We start from the raw sequence: 16,970 nt of genomic DNA on the forward strand, positions 1-16,970 counted from the left end.
CTACCTATAACAGCCCAGCCTAAAGTGAGAAATTAAGTCAATAATGCCTCTAACAAGGTCATGTCATCCTTGTGTGCCATTGTAATAAAATATTAGCTAGTATATTTGATAAAGGTTTCATTTATAGTCCTTTTATGACAGTTGCCTCTTAACTTTTTTTTTTTAAAGATTTTATTTATTTATTTGACAGACATCATAAGTAGGCAGAGAGGCAGGCAAAGAGAGGGGTGAAGCAGGCTCCCTGCTGAGTAGAGCCCAATGCGGGGCTCGATCCCAGGACCCTGAGATCACAACCTGAGCCAGAGGCAGAGGCTTAACCCACTGAGCCACCCAGGCACCCCATTTGCATTTTATTTTAAAGATACTCAGTGTTTGCATCTAATTTTGTAATGGGGAACTTCTTGAATGGGTCATTTAGAATGACATGAAATGTACGCACTTTTATTCTTAAGATCTCAATGTATGTGTTGATCTTATTGTAGTATATGCAGAACCAGAATGTACCTGGGAATATTGAATTAACTGTGAATATCCTGACAATGGGTTATTGGCCAACATATGTGCCTATGGAAGTCCATTTACCACCAGAGGTAAGAGTTGCTGTTCAGGACTTGAGTTATAAGCATAGAAATACATAAAGCTTCTGTTTTGCTTGTCTTTGAAAAATAAATACTTTCTAAAAGTCCGTGTCAGTAAGCACACCAGTACCAAATGCCAACTGTTTTAATATTTTGCTTTTCTTTTCATATGACTCTCGTACTTATATCATTAGAGCATAGTTTATAATGTTAAGTTTCTGGGTTCAGGGCCAATTTCTCTGACTCTTCTTTTAGTTCCCCAGGTCTACCTAGCTCTCAGAAATTTTGCTCATTTATCACCTGGGGGTTGGATTGCTGAGTGAGTGGGTAAATCCGTTCTAAGTTTTAGGGAACTGTCTTAAACTCGGGACTGAAGCTTAGAAAAGGGGTTAAGGCTAGAGATAGGTATTGAGACTCTTTCATGGAGATGATCATGGAAGCCAGGGGGGTAGAGATCTCCCTCATTAAGAGGAAGAATGTAGAAATAGGAAGAAAAGGACTGAGACAGAACTTTGGAAAAGGTTCACATTTTGCATATGGTAGGAAGAGGAACCTTTGAAGGAAACCAGTGAAGAAGCAATAGTGAGATAAAGAAACCAGTATGGTTTGGAGGCACAAAAGCCATTGGAGGTAAATGTTTCAAAAGTCGGATGTTTAAATGTTGCAGAGATCAAAGAGTATAAAAACTGGATAATGCCATTAGATTTGGTAGTTGGGAGACCATTACCTTATATCAGAGTGATCAGTGGAGCTACTGGGTATAAAACCCGATACTAAAAACTTGTAGAAACTTACACATGAGGTAAATATAAAGAATGGTGAAAAGTGATACTGGATACAGAGCTTAAATGAAGCTGTATTTTATTTATTGCAGATGGTGAAACTTCAGGAGATTTTCAAGACATTTTACCTAGGCAAACATAGTGGCCGGAAACTACAATGGCAGTCAACCCTAGGGCACTGTGTACTAAAGGCAGAATTTAAAGAGGTAAGTAGATGTTCCCCAAGGCTAGTTTTCATCTTTGTCTTTGATGTTGAGGCCCTCCTCTTTTTTCCTTGAAAAGTTTTTTTATTAAAGTTGACATACAATGTTATATTAGTTTCACATGTACAGCATAGTGATTCAACTCCTGTGTATGTTGTGCTGTGCTCACCAAGAGGTCATTCCTCTTCACTTGAAGGTTTAAGCTGTTTTAAAGTTTATCCTAAACTTTACTGCTGACAGAGTTACTGCTTTTCATAGCTCTGTGTGTATCCTAAGAAGGTGATCTTCTTCGTGGTTGAATTGGCCCTGCTACAAAACCTAAAACCAGTCACCCTTTTCCTGCCATCCTTTCCCTACCTGTGGATGCAGAATTCTCATTGCTGCTTCTTGACAAGAAACTTCTTATTGCTGGGAGCTAGAGAATAGAGTGGGTGTAAAGGAGAACAGTTCCCATATCTAATTTCAAAAAATCCCTGCAGCTTTTCATGACTAATTTGAATCCAACAAGTTGAAAATGCATTTGAAATAGTGATTTCTTGCTGCTTGTGAAAAATAATCTGTAATGACACGTAAGGCTGAGTTATTAATTTTCATTACTTTGTTGTTCTGTTTTAATTATAAGGCTTAAAAAAAAGACCTATAAAAAGGTCACCCAATCCTTCCTGTTTAAGGTAGGCTCACACCTAAACCCTACATTGAACATACTGGCTTTTCTGGATAATGTTAATCCATGTTTCTGAGTCTACTAATTGAAAAATGTTTTTCCTGTTAAAGATTAGATATTTGATTAATTTTCATGTATGTTAAAAAAATGATGGCTAAATACTGCTGTTTCTCCAACAGGGTAAAAAAGAACTCCAGGTCTCTCTTTTCCAAACCCTGGTGCTGCTAATGTTTAACGAGGGAGAGGAGTTCAGTTTAGAAGAAATCAAGCAGGCTACTGGAATAGGTTTGTGTTGAATCAGTCAATTAGCAAAGCATTATTCAGTGTCTGCTGTGTGCATTCCACTAGGTTAAGGGCTCTGGGGGGATACAGAGGAATAATCCCTCTCCTCAGCATTCATGGGGAAAGGGGGAAATGACATTTGTAATAATTTCACAACCAGTAAGTTACCAATCTGTGGTGCTGACTAGGAATGTGTTAGGATTTCAGTGAAGCAGGAGATGTCTGTGGGCTGGTATAATTGGGAAATCCTTCATGAAGGAGGTGATATTTGAGGTGGGCTTTCAAGTTTTAGTTAGGGAGATGGCAGAAGCTGCCAGGGGAGGTAGTGGGAGAAAAGGCTTAGCACTAGGAATGAGCACCGTGTGGGCAGGAGTCACGAAGTATTTAACTACAGCATCAGATAGTGAGCTACAAAGCTAGATAGGTAAGATGAATAGAGCCTAATTGTGGAAAGCCTTGCAGATCTAGCAGATGAAACCCGCTCTATAGGGTCTCAAGTATGAGACATAATAGAAGTGGCTTGTTTGGACAATTTACCTGGAATCAATAGATAATAGGGCAGCTTGTGGGTTGAAGAGATGCCAGTCCAGAAACTCGTGGGGGTAGTTCAGACATAAAGTGATAAGGGGCTTAGTTTAGAATGAGGCCAGTGAGAATGGAGAGGAGACATCTATCTCTAAGGGAGTAATTGCCAGGTCCGTGAAGGATGAAAGGGAAGGAATAGTTAAAGATGACACCAGGGTTGCACACCAGAGTGGATTGGTAGTTTCAGGCTAACAAGTGGAAAGAGGACGCAGTTTTTTGGGGAAGATTATGAATTAAACTTTGGACATATTGGAGTAAAACAGCCACGTAGAGGTATTTTTTTTTAAGATTTTTTAAAAAGATTTTGTTTGTCAGAGCACAAGCAGGAGGAGTGGCAGGTAGAAGTCAAAGCAGGCTCCCCACTGAGCAAGGAGCCCAATGTAGAACTCAGTCCCAGGACCCTGGGATCATGACCTGAGCCAAAGGCAGACGCTTAACGGACTGAGCCACCCAGGCATGCTTGGAGGTGTCTTTTGAATGTGCGATTAGAAGGAAGTGAGATATTATTTCTGAAGATTTGGTAGTTATCCACATGGAATCATTTAAAGCCTTTAGAGGACCACAGGGAGAAAGGCATTGGTTAGGACAGAGAGGAAGTCACTGATGACCTTGGGGAGAAAAAGGAAACCATTTTAATAGAGGGATGGGGTAGTAGATTGGAGTGAATGTGGTGGTTTGTGTTGATGAACTAGTAACAAATAACAAATCCACTGTTTGTTCTTCAGAGGATGGAGAATTAAGGAGAACACTGCAGTCATTGGCCTGTGGCAAAGCTAGAGTTCTGGCAAAAAATCCAAAGGGCAAAGATATTGAAGATGGTGACAAGTTCATTTGTAATGATGATTTCAAACACAAACTTTTCAGGATAAAGATCAATCAAATCCAGATGAAAGAAACGGTATCTCTTTTGCATTCTCCTTGTTCTGATGCCCTGGAATTAGACGTGTTCATAATAAATATTTATATGGAGGATTTTACACCTGTACTACAGCCACCAACTAACATTTTCTGTGCCTGTATCTAGCTCAATATATTTCAGTATTTGATCTTGAAGTTTTTTGGGGGAAGTTCACTCAGGATTTATATTCTGGTTTTTTTTTTTTTTTTTTTTTGCTTAATGTTAAATCTTCAGAGTTTCCATGCCACTAAATACCTTCATAAAATGGCAGATGGCCACACAGTGTTCTTTTACATGGCCATTATAATTTATTTAACCAATGCCTGTTGAGCAATTAAATTAATAATTTCTTAGTCTTGTCAATAAAACTGCAAGAAACATCTTTGTACCTAAATCTTAATCTCTCTGAGACTTTATAATGAATTCATGGAAGTACTTCTTTGGGGTTAAAAAGTATGAGCATTGTAAGAGTCTTAAAAATGATGTCGTATTGTGTTCCAGAAATACTGGACCAATTTATACTCCATCTAGCAGTGAGAATGCCTGTCTTAATGGTGCCCTTACCAGCAGTAAAGACATTTTCTTTTTTAAATCTTTGCCAACTTGCTGAGTAAAATCTCTGAATGATTTATTTAGTATTTCTTTGATTAACAGTTAAGTTTCTGGGGTTTTTTGCCATTTGAATTTATAAGAGACTTTTATTACAGAAACAAACATTTGCAGCATTTCCTGAAACGATTTGGTTTCAATTCCAAGGTTTAATATAGTACATGAGGAAAAGTTTTAATGTGGGATAGAAGTCAGTATCTTAGACAAGTTTTCCTGTCTTATTCACATTCACATCAAAGGTGCGATACTCTTAGAAGAGTACCGTATTCTTTTAAAATATTTATGCCATATCAGAAAGAAATTGGCTATAAAAAGCCCAAACTATTCTTTTAACTTAGGTGCTAAAGATGGACATTTTTGTTTTAGCATTAAAGTTGATAAACTATCTCATAAACACCTAAATTTCTGTTAGTATTGAACAAATGTAATCACTAACACCACATTTCTGGTTTATGTATTATAAAATAAAAATTAATTTTTAAAAAGTATGACTCTAGTTTGCTTAGCTAGTACCATTCTTTAAGTCACAGATTGGAGTCAGTCTGTTTTGCAGATAAGCTAATGTCCTACAGAAATCTGGTCAGTAAACCCTTGTGACACATTTAGAAGATTTTGAGGACAAAGTAAAAGAAAATGGTAAATGCTACATCAGCCATCTCTTACTTCTAAAAAGGCAACTTTAAGTGGTATTTTTTTGTTAACTAATATTGGCATTACTTCATTGGTACAGGACAATATAATTAGGACAGAAAGGAGTTGTTGTAGGTTTTTTTCTGTCATCATCTGTATTTATAAGGTTTTTTAAAATAAATCAGTATATTGAAATTATTAATAGGGTGTCATGTCCCTAAAATGTACAGTTTTGTGTAAGCAAGTTTCACTTTAGGTATAGTTGCTAAGTTTAAAAACTTTTTTGTTAGGTTGAGGAACAAGCAAGCACTACAGAAAGAGTATTTCAAGACAGACAGTATCAAATTGATGCTGCAATTGTTCGAATTATGAAGATGAGAAAGACACTTAGCCACAATCTTCTTGTTTCGGAAGTGTACAACCAGCTGAAATTTCCAGTAAAGGTAGGTTCTTCTTTGTTTTTGAATTGAGCTTGTAATATGTGAAAGAGAACACATTACGTTTTCAGACACAAATCTTTTTAAAAACATAGATTAAAGCCTCAAGACCATTTGGAGGGACAAAACTCATTTCTCATGCTCATATGTGACACCCCCACCCAAAAAGACCCCCCTTTGTTAGCATATGTGGGTAACTGTGACAAAGGGGAACACTAGAAGGGCTCTTATATCTGAAAGTTTAGCTGATAAATGAGTGTGAAATTTTCAGGTTCATTCACAGTATTTCCTTTGAGCTTTGTGATTTTTGTTACTTTTTTTCTTTTTGAAATCCCTTGATATTTTGATGGATTTGGTTACTTTAATCTTCAGTCTAGTTAGCTTATGTAAGTGTTCATTAAAAACTCTACAGATAATTAGTCATCAGGCATCTTTTTGAAAAGTTTAGCAATTGTTCTGGCAACCTGAAATTGGTCATTTAAATGGATGTGCTCCGGTATAAATGTCCAATAATAAAGAGGTTTAGACAGTGTGGTGTTTTATTGGTCCGTTTTCCAAGTTTTTCTTAAGAAGGTTCCCAAACTTTTGTGATGATAAGTACTTTGTAGAGTTTGGATAGACTCTTGGCTCTTTAGGTTCTTAGGAGCTTTGGGCTTAGGTAAATCACTTCACCATGTTTTGCAAAATGAGGATGATAATAGTATGTACCTCATAAGTTCATCGAGGGGCTTAAATGAGATACGATCTATGTACAAAACTTAGCACTGGGCCTGGCATAGTAAGTGCTTGTTAGCTATTAATGCTAATAAGGCAGGCTTTCTGTCTTCTCCAAACCTAAGCCTGCCTTCTCATTACCACACTCTTAGCATTATGTTCTGCCTTAAACCCTTTCACCTTCAGCCAAAGAGGTCACTGAGGCAATTAAAGGATCAGTATAATAAATACTGGTTTTTATTTTTTTATTTTTTTTTAAGATTTTATTTATTTATTTGACAGAGAGAGATCACAAGCAGGTAGAGAGGCACGCAGAGAGAGAGGAGGAGGAAGCAGGCTCCCTACTGAGCAGAGAGCCTGATGCGGGGCTCGATCCCAGGACCCTGAGATCATGACCTGAGCCGAAGGCAGCGGCTTAACCACTGAGCCACCCAGGCGCCCCTAATAAATACTGGTTTTTAGAGGGACCTGGGTGGCTCAGTGGGTTAAGGCCTCTGCCTTTGGCTCAGGTTATGATCCCAGGATCCTGGGATCGAGCCCCGCATTGGGCTCTCTGCTCAGCAGGAAGCCTGCTTCCTCCCCTCTCTCTCTGCCTGCCTCTCTGCCTACTTGAGATCTCTGTCAAATAAATAAAATCTTTTTAAAAATTTAATAAATAAATAAATAAATTTTGCTTTTTGACCGCCCTCAAACTACTTTTGCTCTTTACTCTTCTCTAATCAAGTGGCATTTTACACTATGAAAAATTCTGTCAGCAAGATTATATTCTTTTTATAGGCTACATGTAAAAGACAGTGATATTTTGTCTTCTAAGAGCTAAGAATGCAATCATGAGAACAAGTTAGAAGTTTTCAACCACAAGTAGGATTCAGAAATCCACACTGTTATAGTAGGTAACAGGTAAAACTTAAATACAATTAAACCTGAAATACCGAGACCTAAACTGTGAGGTAATTCACTTATCAGACCGTTTGTTGTAGCATTCTTGTAAATAGTGTTTTTTATAGTACAGTTTTTAGCTTAATTTATAAAAATGCATCCTGACTTTGCGAACTAGCTTTTGCCCAAATTTAGGGCCTACTTATCTTCTCAAACTCTGTTGGCAAAACTAAATAGCAATTCTGTTTTTCCGAACTATGATGTATTCCTTGTGTGAAGTTATGATTAAGTTAGTCTTTTGTATTTGTGCAGAGAAGAGCTGGTTCTCAAAAGACCTCTTTTTTTTAAGATTTTTTTTGATTTTGTTTATTTAATTGACAGAGATCACAAGTAGGCAGAGAGAGAGAGAGGGAAGCAGGCTCCCAGCTGAGCAGAGAGCCCGATGCGGGGCTCGATCCCAGAACCCTGGTCATGAGGCTTTAACCCACTGAGCCACCCAGGCACCCCTCAAAAAACCTCTTTAAGATAGAAAGTAACAAAGTATTGTGTAATGATATGACAAGATGTGACAGTATATGTATAGTATAAAAACATTTCTTAATCTGGTTTTATTTCATTATACTTTTTCTCTTTTAAAAAATAGGGAGATTAAATACATTAAATCAGTGAGCCCAAACTTCTTTTTTTTTTAATGGGGTATTGGTACATGGCTTGAGCCTATGTATAAGGTTTACACTGAAAATTTGCCTTCTCTTACAGCCTGCTGATCTTAAGAAGAGAATAGAATCCTTAATTGATCGGGACTACATGGAAAGAGATAAAGAAAATCCAAACCAGTACAATTATATTGCATAAAACCTTGGCCTCCAAATATTTGGTATCATACACAGTAGCCAGTGGATAAACTAACCTGTTGATCCTATATTGTTTGACTTCTTTTATACTACCAATGACCAAATGAAGCAGTGTAATGGAAATAGTTGAGTCGACTTTTTCAGTGGTTAACATGCCCATTTAAAGAGTTAATACTTAACCTTTAAGAAGAATGTTGTTGAACTCTTTGCATGTTATTTAGTATGATGTGCAGAAAATTCTTAAGAAAGTACCTGGTCTTCATGATTCCTCTTTGGAACTGGGGAAGAGGTCCAATGGCTATTAAAAAAGGAGGGGGGGTTCTTATACACCATTAATTATGAAGCAAAGGGTTTATTTGCTTAAAATGTCATTTAAAGATACTTAAACTGCATGCAAACTTTATTTACTGTACAGAGTTCTGGATGTATTTATCAAATAGAAAAACCACCCTGGACTTGGTTGTTCACCTGTTTTGTGATTTCCCTTGAAAAGAAAAATAAGTTGTCATAGCTATTGATATTTTACTAAGTAATGTTCTGTTACACTGAAAGGGATGTTTAAAAAAAACTTATTTGAAAACAAGTTTTCAAGTAGAGGGACAGTTGCTTACATAATCTCTTGTATATGCACATCCTAAGATGTTCTGTTTGTGACCATGGGATGTGTGTATATGGCTTAGCCCTGTTTACTGTTCTGATTAACAGGTACTTATAAAAATAGCTGAAATAGAAAATTGCTGATCAGCTGTACTAGAAGAACATGGTAGGAGAGAAAAACCCAACTCTTGATACGAAAAATGAAAACAATATGAATATTGCAAAAGAGACCAAAACCCATGTGTTTTGTAAATTTTAATAAGAGCAAAAATTCATCAACTAGTTTTCAATTTCCTTTAGACTTTAATGTTGTTTGGACAGTTTTATCTTCAACTTGGACCAATTATTAGATTGTTACAGGCTTCCTAGGATTTAGCATTCCTGTTTTCTCTACCAAAGTTTTTTTGGGAAGCACCCCAACTCTCCGTTTTGCTAAATAAACCTTTCATCCTTCTAACTTCCTAAAGACATAGATGTAAAGGTCTTCCTTTATTTTCACCATATACCCCCTAGTTGGGAATTTCAAAATCTGTATTATGCTGATCTTACTCCTTTCAAAATTTCTTGAAGAGTTCTCATAGCCACTGGACATCTGCTTTTCAGGGGAATGTCCTAGGATTGTTCATACATAGAAAATAGCAAAAGTATTGTTACTCAAATTTGTAATGTGAGTAAAAAGGCTTCTCTTTAGCATCCGTGGGGTGTTGGTTGGTTGGTTGGTTTTTGTGGGTTTGGTGGTTGGGTTGTTTTGTTTTGTTTTTTTTTTGCTTCCTTGTTTTTCCTTGAAGGGAACTGATCTTGGAGGAGAAGCAGAAAATTTTGTTTGGATTTTTTAAAAATCAGAATTGCTTTGATGCTTTTGGCAGCAGTATGTTCTCTTGACTGTTTGGAGGTGTCTGGAAGAATACCTAGGTCCTAACCGTCGACTGAGGAGACTTGGCTCTTGTGTCTACCATTGATTGTTTTCTTGAATTCTCAAGATTTGTGACCAGCTGTTATAAAAAAAAGTTGCCCGTTTCTCTCTAATTGCATCAACTTGCACACTGTTAACAGTATGTGGTATTTAGAATGCCTTCCTAATTCTTTTTGAGCAGCCATTGCCTCTATTTTCTCAGCTTCTCCCTGGTTTCCTTGCATGAACTCATCTGACAAGGAAATGCAGCTATTCTGTTTGTCCTCTCTCTACACTGGACCATTTATGTCCATGTCCTAATTCATCCCTGATGGTCTCTGAGATATATAGACTATTCCACAAGGCTCAATAGTTACTCTTAAGGCGTTTTTAGGTAGAATTGGTCCCTATTAGGAGGAGACTCTTGGTGTCACTTTTGTTATCTTCAAAGCTGGTCCCTTCCCTGAGGCTCTTAATTTTTTGAAAACTTGATGCTGTTTCAACTGAAAAATTGGCAAGAATTTTAAAAACAAGTTGAGGGGAGCTGTTTAAGACATTGAAAAGTAATTGCAAACAACATTGGGTAATTGTGAATTTCAGTTGTTCTGTATCAGTTAAATTTTTGTGCTCTTTTCCCTGTGTACGTGGTGGTTCTATTTTTCTCCAATAAAACTTTTATTTAAAAAAAGTTTCTAGAGATCTTTAAAATTCAAGCATTTTAAGAAAGTTGTGAAACCATAGAACTTTAAATCTTCCTAATAATTTTAGTGAATTCACATCTGTCAGTTTTGTTATTTTAAAAATTTCTCTTTTTTATTTTTGTGGTGGTTTGGTGGTAATGCTATAGGAGTATGGAGGAGGGTATTGGTAAAGGGTGAGTACAATTCCCAGGTGTTCTCAAGGTGAGTATCCATTCTTAAATGTCATATTTTAGAAAAATCAAGTGTAAGTATAAACACTATTTCATTCGAATTTCATTCATTCAAATATTCAATAGTCAAATAGTTTCTATAAAGTTAATGTGAAACTAGATGTACATTGAGGGAAGAATAAAAGGTTAATACTTTTATTTCAGTAATGGCACCTGATCTTCCTTTTCTATTAATATGACTTCTGAGCGATAGACTCTCATTGTAAGAGGCACATCAAGGACCTTACCAAGCCAGGAATCAAGAAGCTTTTTTAACCCAGTTCCTGAGTCTTTTGAAGTCTTACCATGATGTCTAGCCATACTCTGGAAAATTCTTTTTTTTTTTTTTTTAAGATTTTATTTATTTATTTATTTGTCAGAGAGAGAGAGTAGCGAGAGTGAGCACAAGCAGACAGAGTGGTAGGCAGAGGGAGAAGCAGGCTCCCGGCTGAGCAAGGAGCCCGATGCGGTACTCGATCCCAGGACGCTGGGATCATGACCTGAGCTGAAGAGCTTAAGGCAACCGCTTAACCAGCTGAGCCACCCAGGCGTCCCACTCTGGAAAATTCTTAACCTTGTACATGTGTGTACAGTTCAGGAAATCAGTTTATTCTACTTAGACATCTGGGTCTCAAGATTTTCAGAAGCTTCTTTTTTAATCTTTGTATCCATAAATCTTTTTTTACATTAGCTGTTTCTTTGTTTGTTTTAATGACCATTCTGTTTAATGCTGTGAACTGCAGGAAGTGTTATAAACATGTTCTGTTCTGTTGTCTACATAAATTTGCCAAAACATACTGTTCATTAAAAAGAAAAGAACAGTACTAATGGGACGCATAATTGTGCTTTATATGGTATCCTTGCTAATGCTTCATTAATCAGTACAAGTTCCCTACAAAAATTTGCTTTATATTTAAATAATGAAAAATTTGTTCACCTGGAAACACTTGATTCAAATATAACAATTTGTTCATTTATTTTCCTAGCTATTATAAATAGGTATTTTTTTAACAGACATATAGTATACTTTTATATTTAACAATTCCTAGGGGCCCCTGCCTGGCTCAGTCAGTAAAGCATGAAACTCTTGATTTCTGGGTCGTGAGTTCAAGCCCCATACTGGGTGTGGAGCCTACTTTAAAAAAATTCTTTCTAAATATACTACAGAAAAAACCCCAATCCCTAGAATTTACATCTAGCAGAGTAAAATAAAACAAAACTAACCTTTCTTTTGTAGAACCTTTTTTATTTATTTTATTTATTTGAGAGAGGATGAGCAGGGAGAGGGGCAGAGGGAGAGGGCGAAGCAGGCTCCCCACTGCATGGGAAGCCCCACACAGGGCTCCATCCCAGGACCCTGGATCATGACCTAAGCTGAAGGCAGACGTTTAACTGACTGAGCTACCCAGATGTCCCGTGTAGAAATTTTTTATTTGATACAGAATATAATACACTGTGGAGACACATTAGAATGTAATAGTTCTATAGCTATAAAAATATCTCCCTCATAACCTCTAATTCTTTTTTTTTTTGAGGGGGGGTGTGGGAGATGCAGAGGGAGGAGTGAGACAATCTTAAGCACACTTCACACCCAGCATGGAAACAACATGGGGCTCAATCTCACAAACCTGAGATCATGATCTGAGCCAAAATCAAAAGTCAAATGCTTAACTGACTGAACCACTCATGTGCCCCATAATCTCTAATTGTAATAAAATTTTTTAAAACCTTTAATTAAAAAGGTTTATAAATTACACAAAATTTTCCATTTTAACCATTTTTTAAATTTTTTTTTAAGATTTTATTTATTTATTTGAAAGAGATCACAAGTAGGCAGAGAGGCAGGCAGAGAGAGAGAGAGGGAAGCAGGCTTCCTGCGGAGCAGGGAGCCCGATGGGGGCTCGATCCCAGGACCCTGAGATCATGACCCGAGCTGAAGGCAGCAGCCCAAACCACTGAGCCACCCAGGCGCCCCGACCATTTTAACCATTTTTAAAATTTTTATTTGTCAGGGAGAACACAAGCTGGAGGAGGGGCAGAGGGAAAAGCAGGGACCTGATGGTGGACTCCATCCCAGGACCCTGGGATCATGACCTGAGCCGAAGGCAGACGCTTAACTGACTGAGCCACCCAGGCACCCCAGGGAGAGAAAATCTTAAGCAGGCTCCACGTGAAGCACAGAGTGCAACATGGGACTAGATCTCAACCCTGAGATCATGACCTAAGCTGAAATCGAGTCATATGTTTACGTGACTGAGCCACCCAGGAGCCCCAGTGTCTTTACATTTTTAAACCACTTATTTTAGGTCTTTAAGAAATTTCTTTCAGTAGGGGCTCCTGGGTGGCTCAGTTGGTTGGGCATCCAACTCTTGGTTTCAGCTCAGATCATGATCTCATGGGATCAGGCCCTGGGTGGGGTTCTGTGCACAGCAGGCAGTGTGCTTGAAGTCCCTTTGCCCCTCCCCTGGCTCATGTGCTGCCCCGGTGCTTTCTCTCTACAATGAATGAATCTTTTAAAAAAAAGAATTTTTTTCAGTGATATTTTGTACTTTTCACCATATAAGTCTTTTAAATCATCCTGGCTAAATGTATTCTATGTATTTTGTTCTTTTCGGCTTTGTTATAAATGGAATTGTTTTCTTAGTTTAGTTCTCAGATTGTTCATTGCTAGCATATACAATTTTTGGAAGATTTTATTTGAGAGAACGAGCGAGAGAGGAGGAGCAGAGGGAGGGGAAAAGGAAGAAGGAGAAGCAGACTCCCTGCTAAGCACCAGATGCAGGGCTTGACATGGGCTTGATCCCAGGACTCTGGAATCATGACCTGAGCCGAAGACAGATACTTAACTGAGCCACCCAGGTGCCCCTAGGATATACAATTTTTTAAGAGATTTTATTTTTAAATAATCTCTACACTACACTAACATGGGACTGAACTCACAGCCCTGAGATCGAGAGTCACATGCTCTGCTGACTGAGCCAGGCAGGCACCCCATATACAGTTTTTATGTGTTGATCTTACACCCTACAACTTTGCCGAATTTGTTTGCCAGTTTTAACATATTTTTGTGGATTTTTAAGGATTTTTTATATATAGCATCTTCATTTTCTACAAAGAGGTAATTTAACCTTTTCCTTTCCAATTTGGGTATGTTTTATTTGTTTTTGTTGCCTAATTTCTCTGTGTGGAGCTTCCACTATAATGTTGAATAGAAGTGGCTAAAGCAGGGATCCTTGTCTTGTTACTCATCTTAGAGGGGACAGCTTTCAGTCTTCCACCATTGAGAATGATACTAGCCATGGGGGGTTCACAAATACTGTAATGTTGAGGAAGTTTTCTTCTTCCTTTTTAAAAGATTTTATTTATTTATTTGACAGATAGCTCAAGTAGGCAGAGCAGCAGGCAGAGAGAGATGGAGAAACAGGCTCTCCACTGAGCAGGGAGCCCCATGCAGGACTCGATCCCAGGACCCTGGGATCATGACCTGAATGGAAGGCAGACACTTAACTGACTGAGCCACCCAGGCATCCAAGGAAGTTTCCTTCTGTTCATATTTTTCTGTCTATCATTAAGGATTGTTGTATTTTGTAAAATGCTTTTTCTGCATCAATTAAGACAGCTGTGGCTTTTTTCCTTTGTTCTATTAAACTGGTATATTACATTTTGTTGGTTTTCATATTTTGAACCACCCTTGCATTCCTGACATAAATCCCACTTGATCATGATGTATAATTCTTTTTTTAAAAAGATTTTATTTATTTTGACAGAGATCACAAGTAGGCAGAGAAGCAGGCAGAGAGAGAGAGAGAGAGGAGGAAGCAGGCTCCCTCTGAGAAGAGAGCCCGATGCAGGGCTCGATCCCAGGACTCTGGGATCATGACCTGAGCCGAAGGCAGAGGTTTAACCCACTGAGCCACCCAGGCGCCCTGGTGTATAATTCTTTTAATATGTTGCTTAATTTGGTTTGTCTAGTAATTTTGATGATTTTCTTAAAAGATTTTACTTATTTAGGGACACCGTGTGGCTCAGTGGGTTGAGCCTTTGCTTTCAGCTCAGGTCATCATCTCTCAGGGTCCTGGAATCGAGTCCCACTTTGGGCTCTCTGCTGAGCAGGGAGCTTACTTCCCCCACCCCGCCTGCCTCTCTCTGCCTACTTGTGATCTCTGTCAAATAAATAAACAAAATCTTTTTAAAAAAATAAAGATTTCATTTATTTGACAGAGAACAAGAGCACAAGCAGGGGGAGTGGCAAAGGGAGAGGGACAAGCAGGTTCTGCGCTGAGCAGGGAGCCTGATGTGGAGTCAGTCCCAGAAACCCTGGATTATGACCTGAGCCACAGGCAGACGCTTAACCGACTTAACCACTCAGGAGCCCATTGATAAGGATTTCTGCATTATATATTCATAAGGGATATTGACTGGTCTGTATCTTTGTGTCTTTGGCTTTTCTCTCAATAGAAGGAGTTACAAAGTATTATTTCCTCTTCTATTTTTGGAAGACTTTGAGAAGGATTGGTGTTATTTCGATGCTTAATAGAATTCACCAGTGGAGCCATCTGGTCCTGAGCTTTTCTCTAAGGGGAAATTTTTAATTATTCTGTCTCTTCTTTTATAGATCTTTCAGGTATTCTATTTCTTCTTGAGTCATTTTTAGTATTTTGTTTCTAGGAATTTGTTGATTTTATCTTGGTTATCCAATGCATTGGTGTACAATTGTTCATAGCATTTTTTTCATCCTTTTCGTTTCTGTAAGGTTGGTAGTAATGTCCTACCTTCATTACTGATTTTTAGCAGTTGGAGCTTACTCTCTTTTTCTTAGTCTAGCTAAAGGCTTATCTGTTTTGTTGATCTTTTCAAAGAGCCAACTTTTGACTTTGTTGCTTTTCTCCTTTGCTTTTCTGTTCTTTGGTTATTTCCACTCTAATCTCTATTATTTACTTCCCTCTGTTAGCTCTGAGTTTAGCTTGCTCCTCTTTTTCTAGTTCTTCAAGGTATAAAAGTTAGCTTATTGATTTGAAATTTTTTATTTTATTTTATTTATTTGTTTCACAGACAGAGATCACAAGTAGGCAGAGAGATAGGCAGAGAGAGAGAGAGAGGAAGAAGCAAGCTTCTTGCAAAGCAGGGAGCCTGATGTGGGGCTTGATCCCAGGACTCTGGGATCATGACCTGAGCTGAAGGCAGAGGCTTTAACCCACTGAGCCATCCAGGTGCCCCTGATCTGAAATTTTTTAGTGTAGGCACTTAGTTATGCATTCTCCTGTTGGCGCTATTTTTGCTGTATCTCATTAAGTTTTAATACAGTATTTTCTTTTTTTTTTAAGATTTTATTTATTTATTTGACAGAGAGAGAGATCACAAATAGGCAGAGAGACAGACAGAGAGAGAGATGAGGAGAAGCAGGCTCCCTGCTGAGCAGAGAGCCCCATGCGGGACTCAATCCCAGGCCCCTGGGATCATGACCTGAGCTGAAGGCAGAGGCTTAACCCACTGAGCCACCCAGGTGCCCCTTAATACAGTATTTTCATTTATCTCAGCACTTTTTAATTTCCATTGTGGTTTCTTTTTTGATATATTTGTAATTTAAGAGCATGTTATATAATTTTTACATATTGTGAACTATTCACTTCCGTTACTGATTTCTAGGTTTTTCATTGTGGTCAGAGAAGATCCTGTGTATGATTGAGTCTTTTTTTTTAATTTATTGAGACTTGTTTTGTGGCCTAACATAGATTTTTCCAGGAGAATGAATACTCCATGTGGACTTAAGAGTGTACATAGTGTTTAAGTCCTGTTCTATTATTGACCTTCTTCTTGTATTCATTATTGAAAGTGGGGTATTGAAGTCTTCAGCTGTTATCATAGAACTGTTTCTTCCTTCTATTCTTTAAATTTCTGCTTCTTGTACGTTGGGACTCAGTTAGGTGTTTATATATAAAAATTGTTCTTTTTGATGGGTTGACCTTTTAATATATATTATTGCTCTGTCTCTTGTACACTTTTTTTTTTGACAGAGAGAGATCACCAGTAGGCAGAGAGGCAGGCAGAGAGAAAGGAGGAAGCAGGCTTCCTGCCGAGCAGAGAGCCTGATGTGGGGCTCGATCTCAGGACCCTGAGATCATGACCTGAGCCGAAGGCAGAGGCTTAATCCACTGAGCCACCCAGGTGCCCCTCTTGTACACTTTTTTACTTAAAAGTTTATTTTGTCTGATAGTAATAGAGCCACTCTAGCTCTCTTTTGGTTACTATTTGCATGTAATATCTTTATCCCTTTTTCCTCTTTCAACCTATTTATGTTTGGGGATCTAAAGCAAGTATCTATAAACAGCCTATAGTTAATTTTTTTAATCCATTTTTTCAATCTCTGCCTTTTTTTGATTGGAGGGTTTAAGCCATTTGCATTTAAAGTAATGGCTGATAAAACTGCCATTTTGCTATTTGTTTGCTATACATCTT

General features: G+C 38.0%; 1 protein-coding gene across 3 annotated transcripts in view; it reads left to right on the forward strand.

The window, feature by feature from the left end:
* CUL4B (cullin 4B) overlaps positions 1 to 9,180 on the forward strand; it is a 50,838-nt gene extending 41,658 nt beyond the window's left edge. For all 3 annotated transcript variants that reach the window (XM_082716263.1, XM_082716262.1, XM_082716264.1), the window contains exons 16-21: positions 483 to 590; positions 1,453 to 1,566; positions 2,407 to 2,512; positions 3,820 to 3,992; positions 5,522 to 5,674; positions 8,021 to 9,180. In XM_082716263.1, the coding sequence (XP_082572389.1) occupies positions 483 to 590; positions 1,453 to 1,566; positions 2,407 to 2,512; positions 3,820 to 3,992; positions 5,522 to 5,674; positions 8,021 to 8,116 (750 nt within the window). In that variant the 3' untranslated portion in view covers positions 8,117 to 9,180. The remainder of the gene's footprint in view (positions 1 to 482; positions 591 to 1,452; positions 1,567 to 2,406; positions 2,513 to 3,819; positions 3,993 to 5,521; positions 5,675 to 8,020) is intronic.
* Positions 9,181 to 16,970: the final 7,790 nt, after the last annotated feature.

The sequence above is a fragment of the Mustela nivalis genome, assembly GCF_964662115.1.
Source record: "Mustela nivalis genome assembly, chromosome: X".
In the NCBI taxonomy this organism is placed as follows: Eukaryota; Metazoa; Chordata; class Mammalia; order Carnivora; family Mustelidae; genus Mustela; species Mustela nivalis.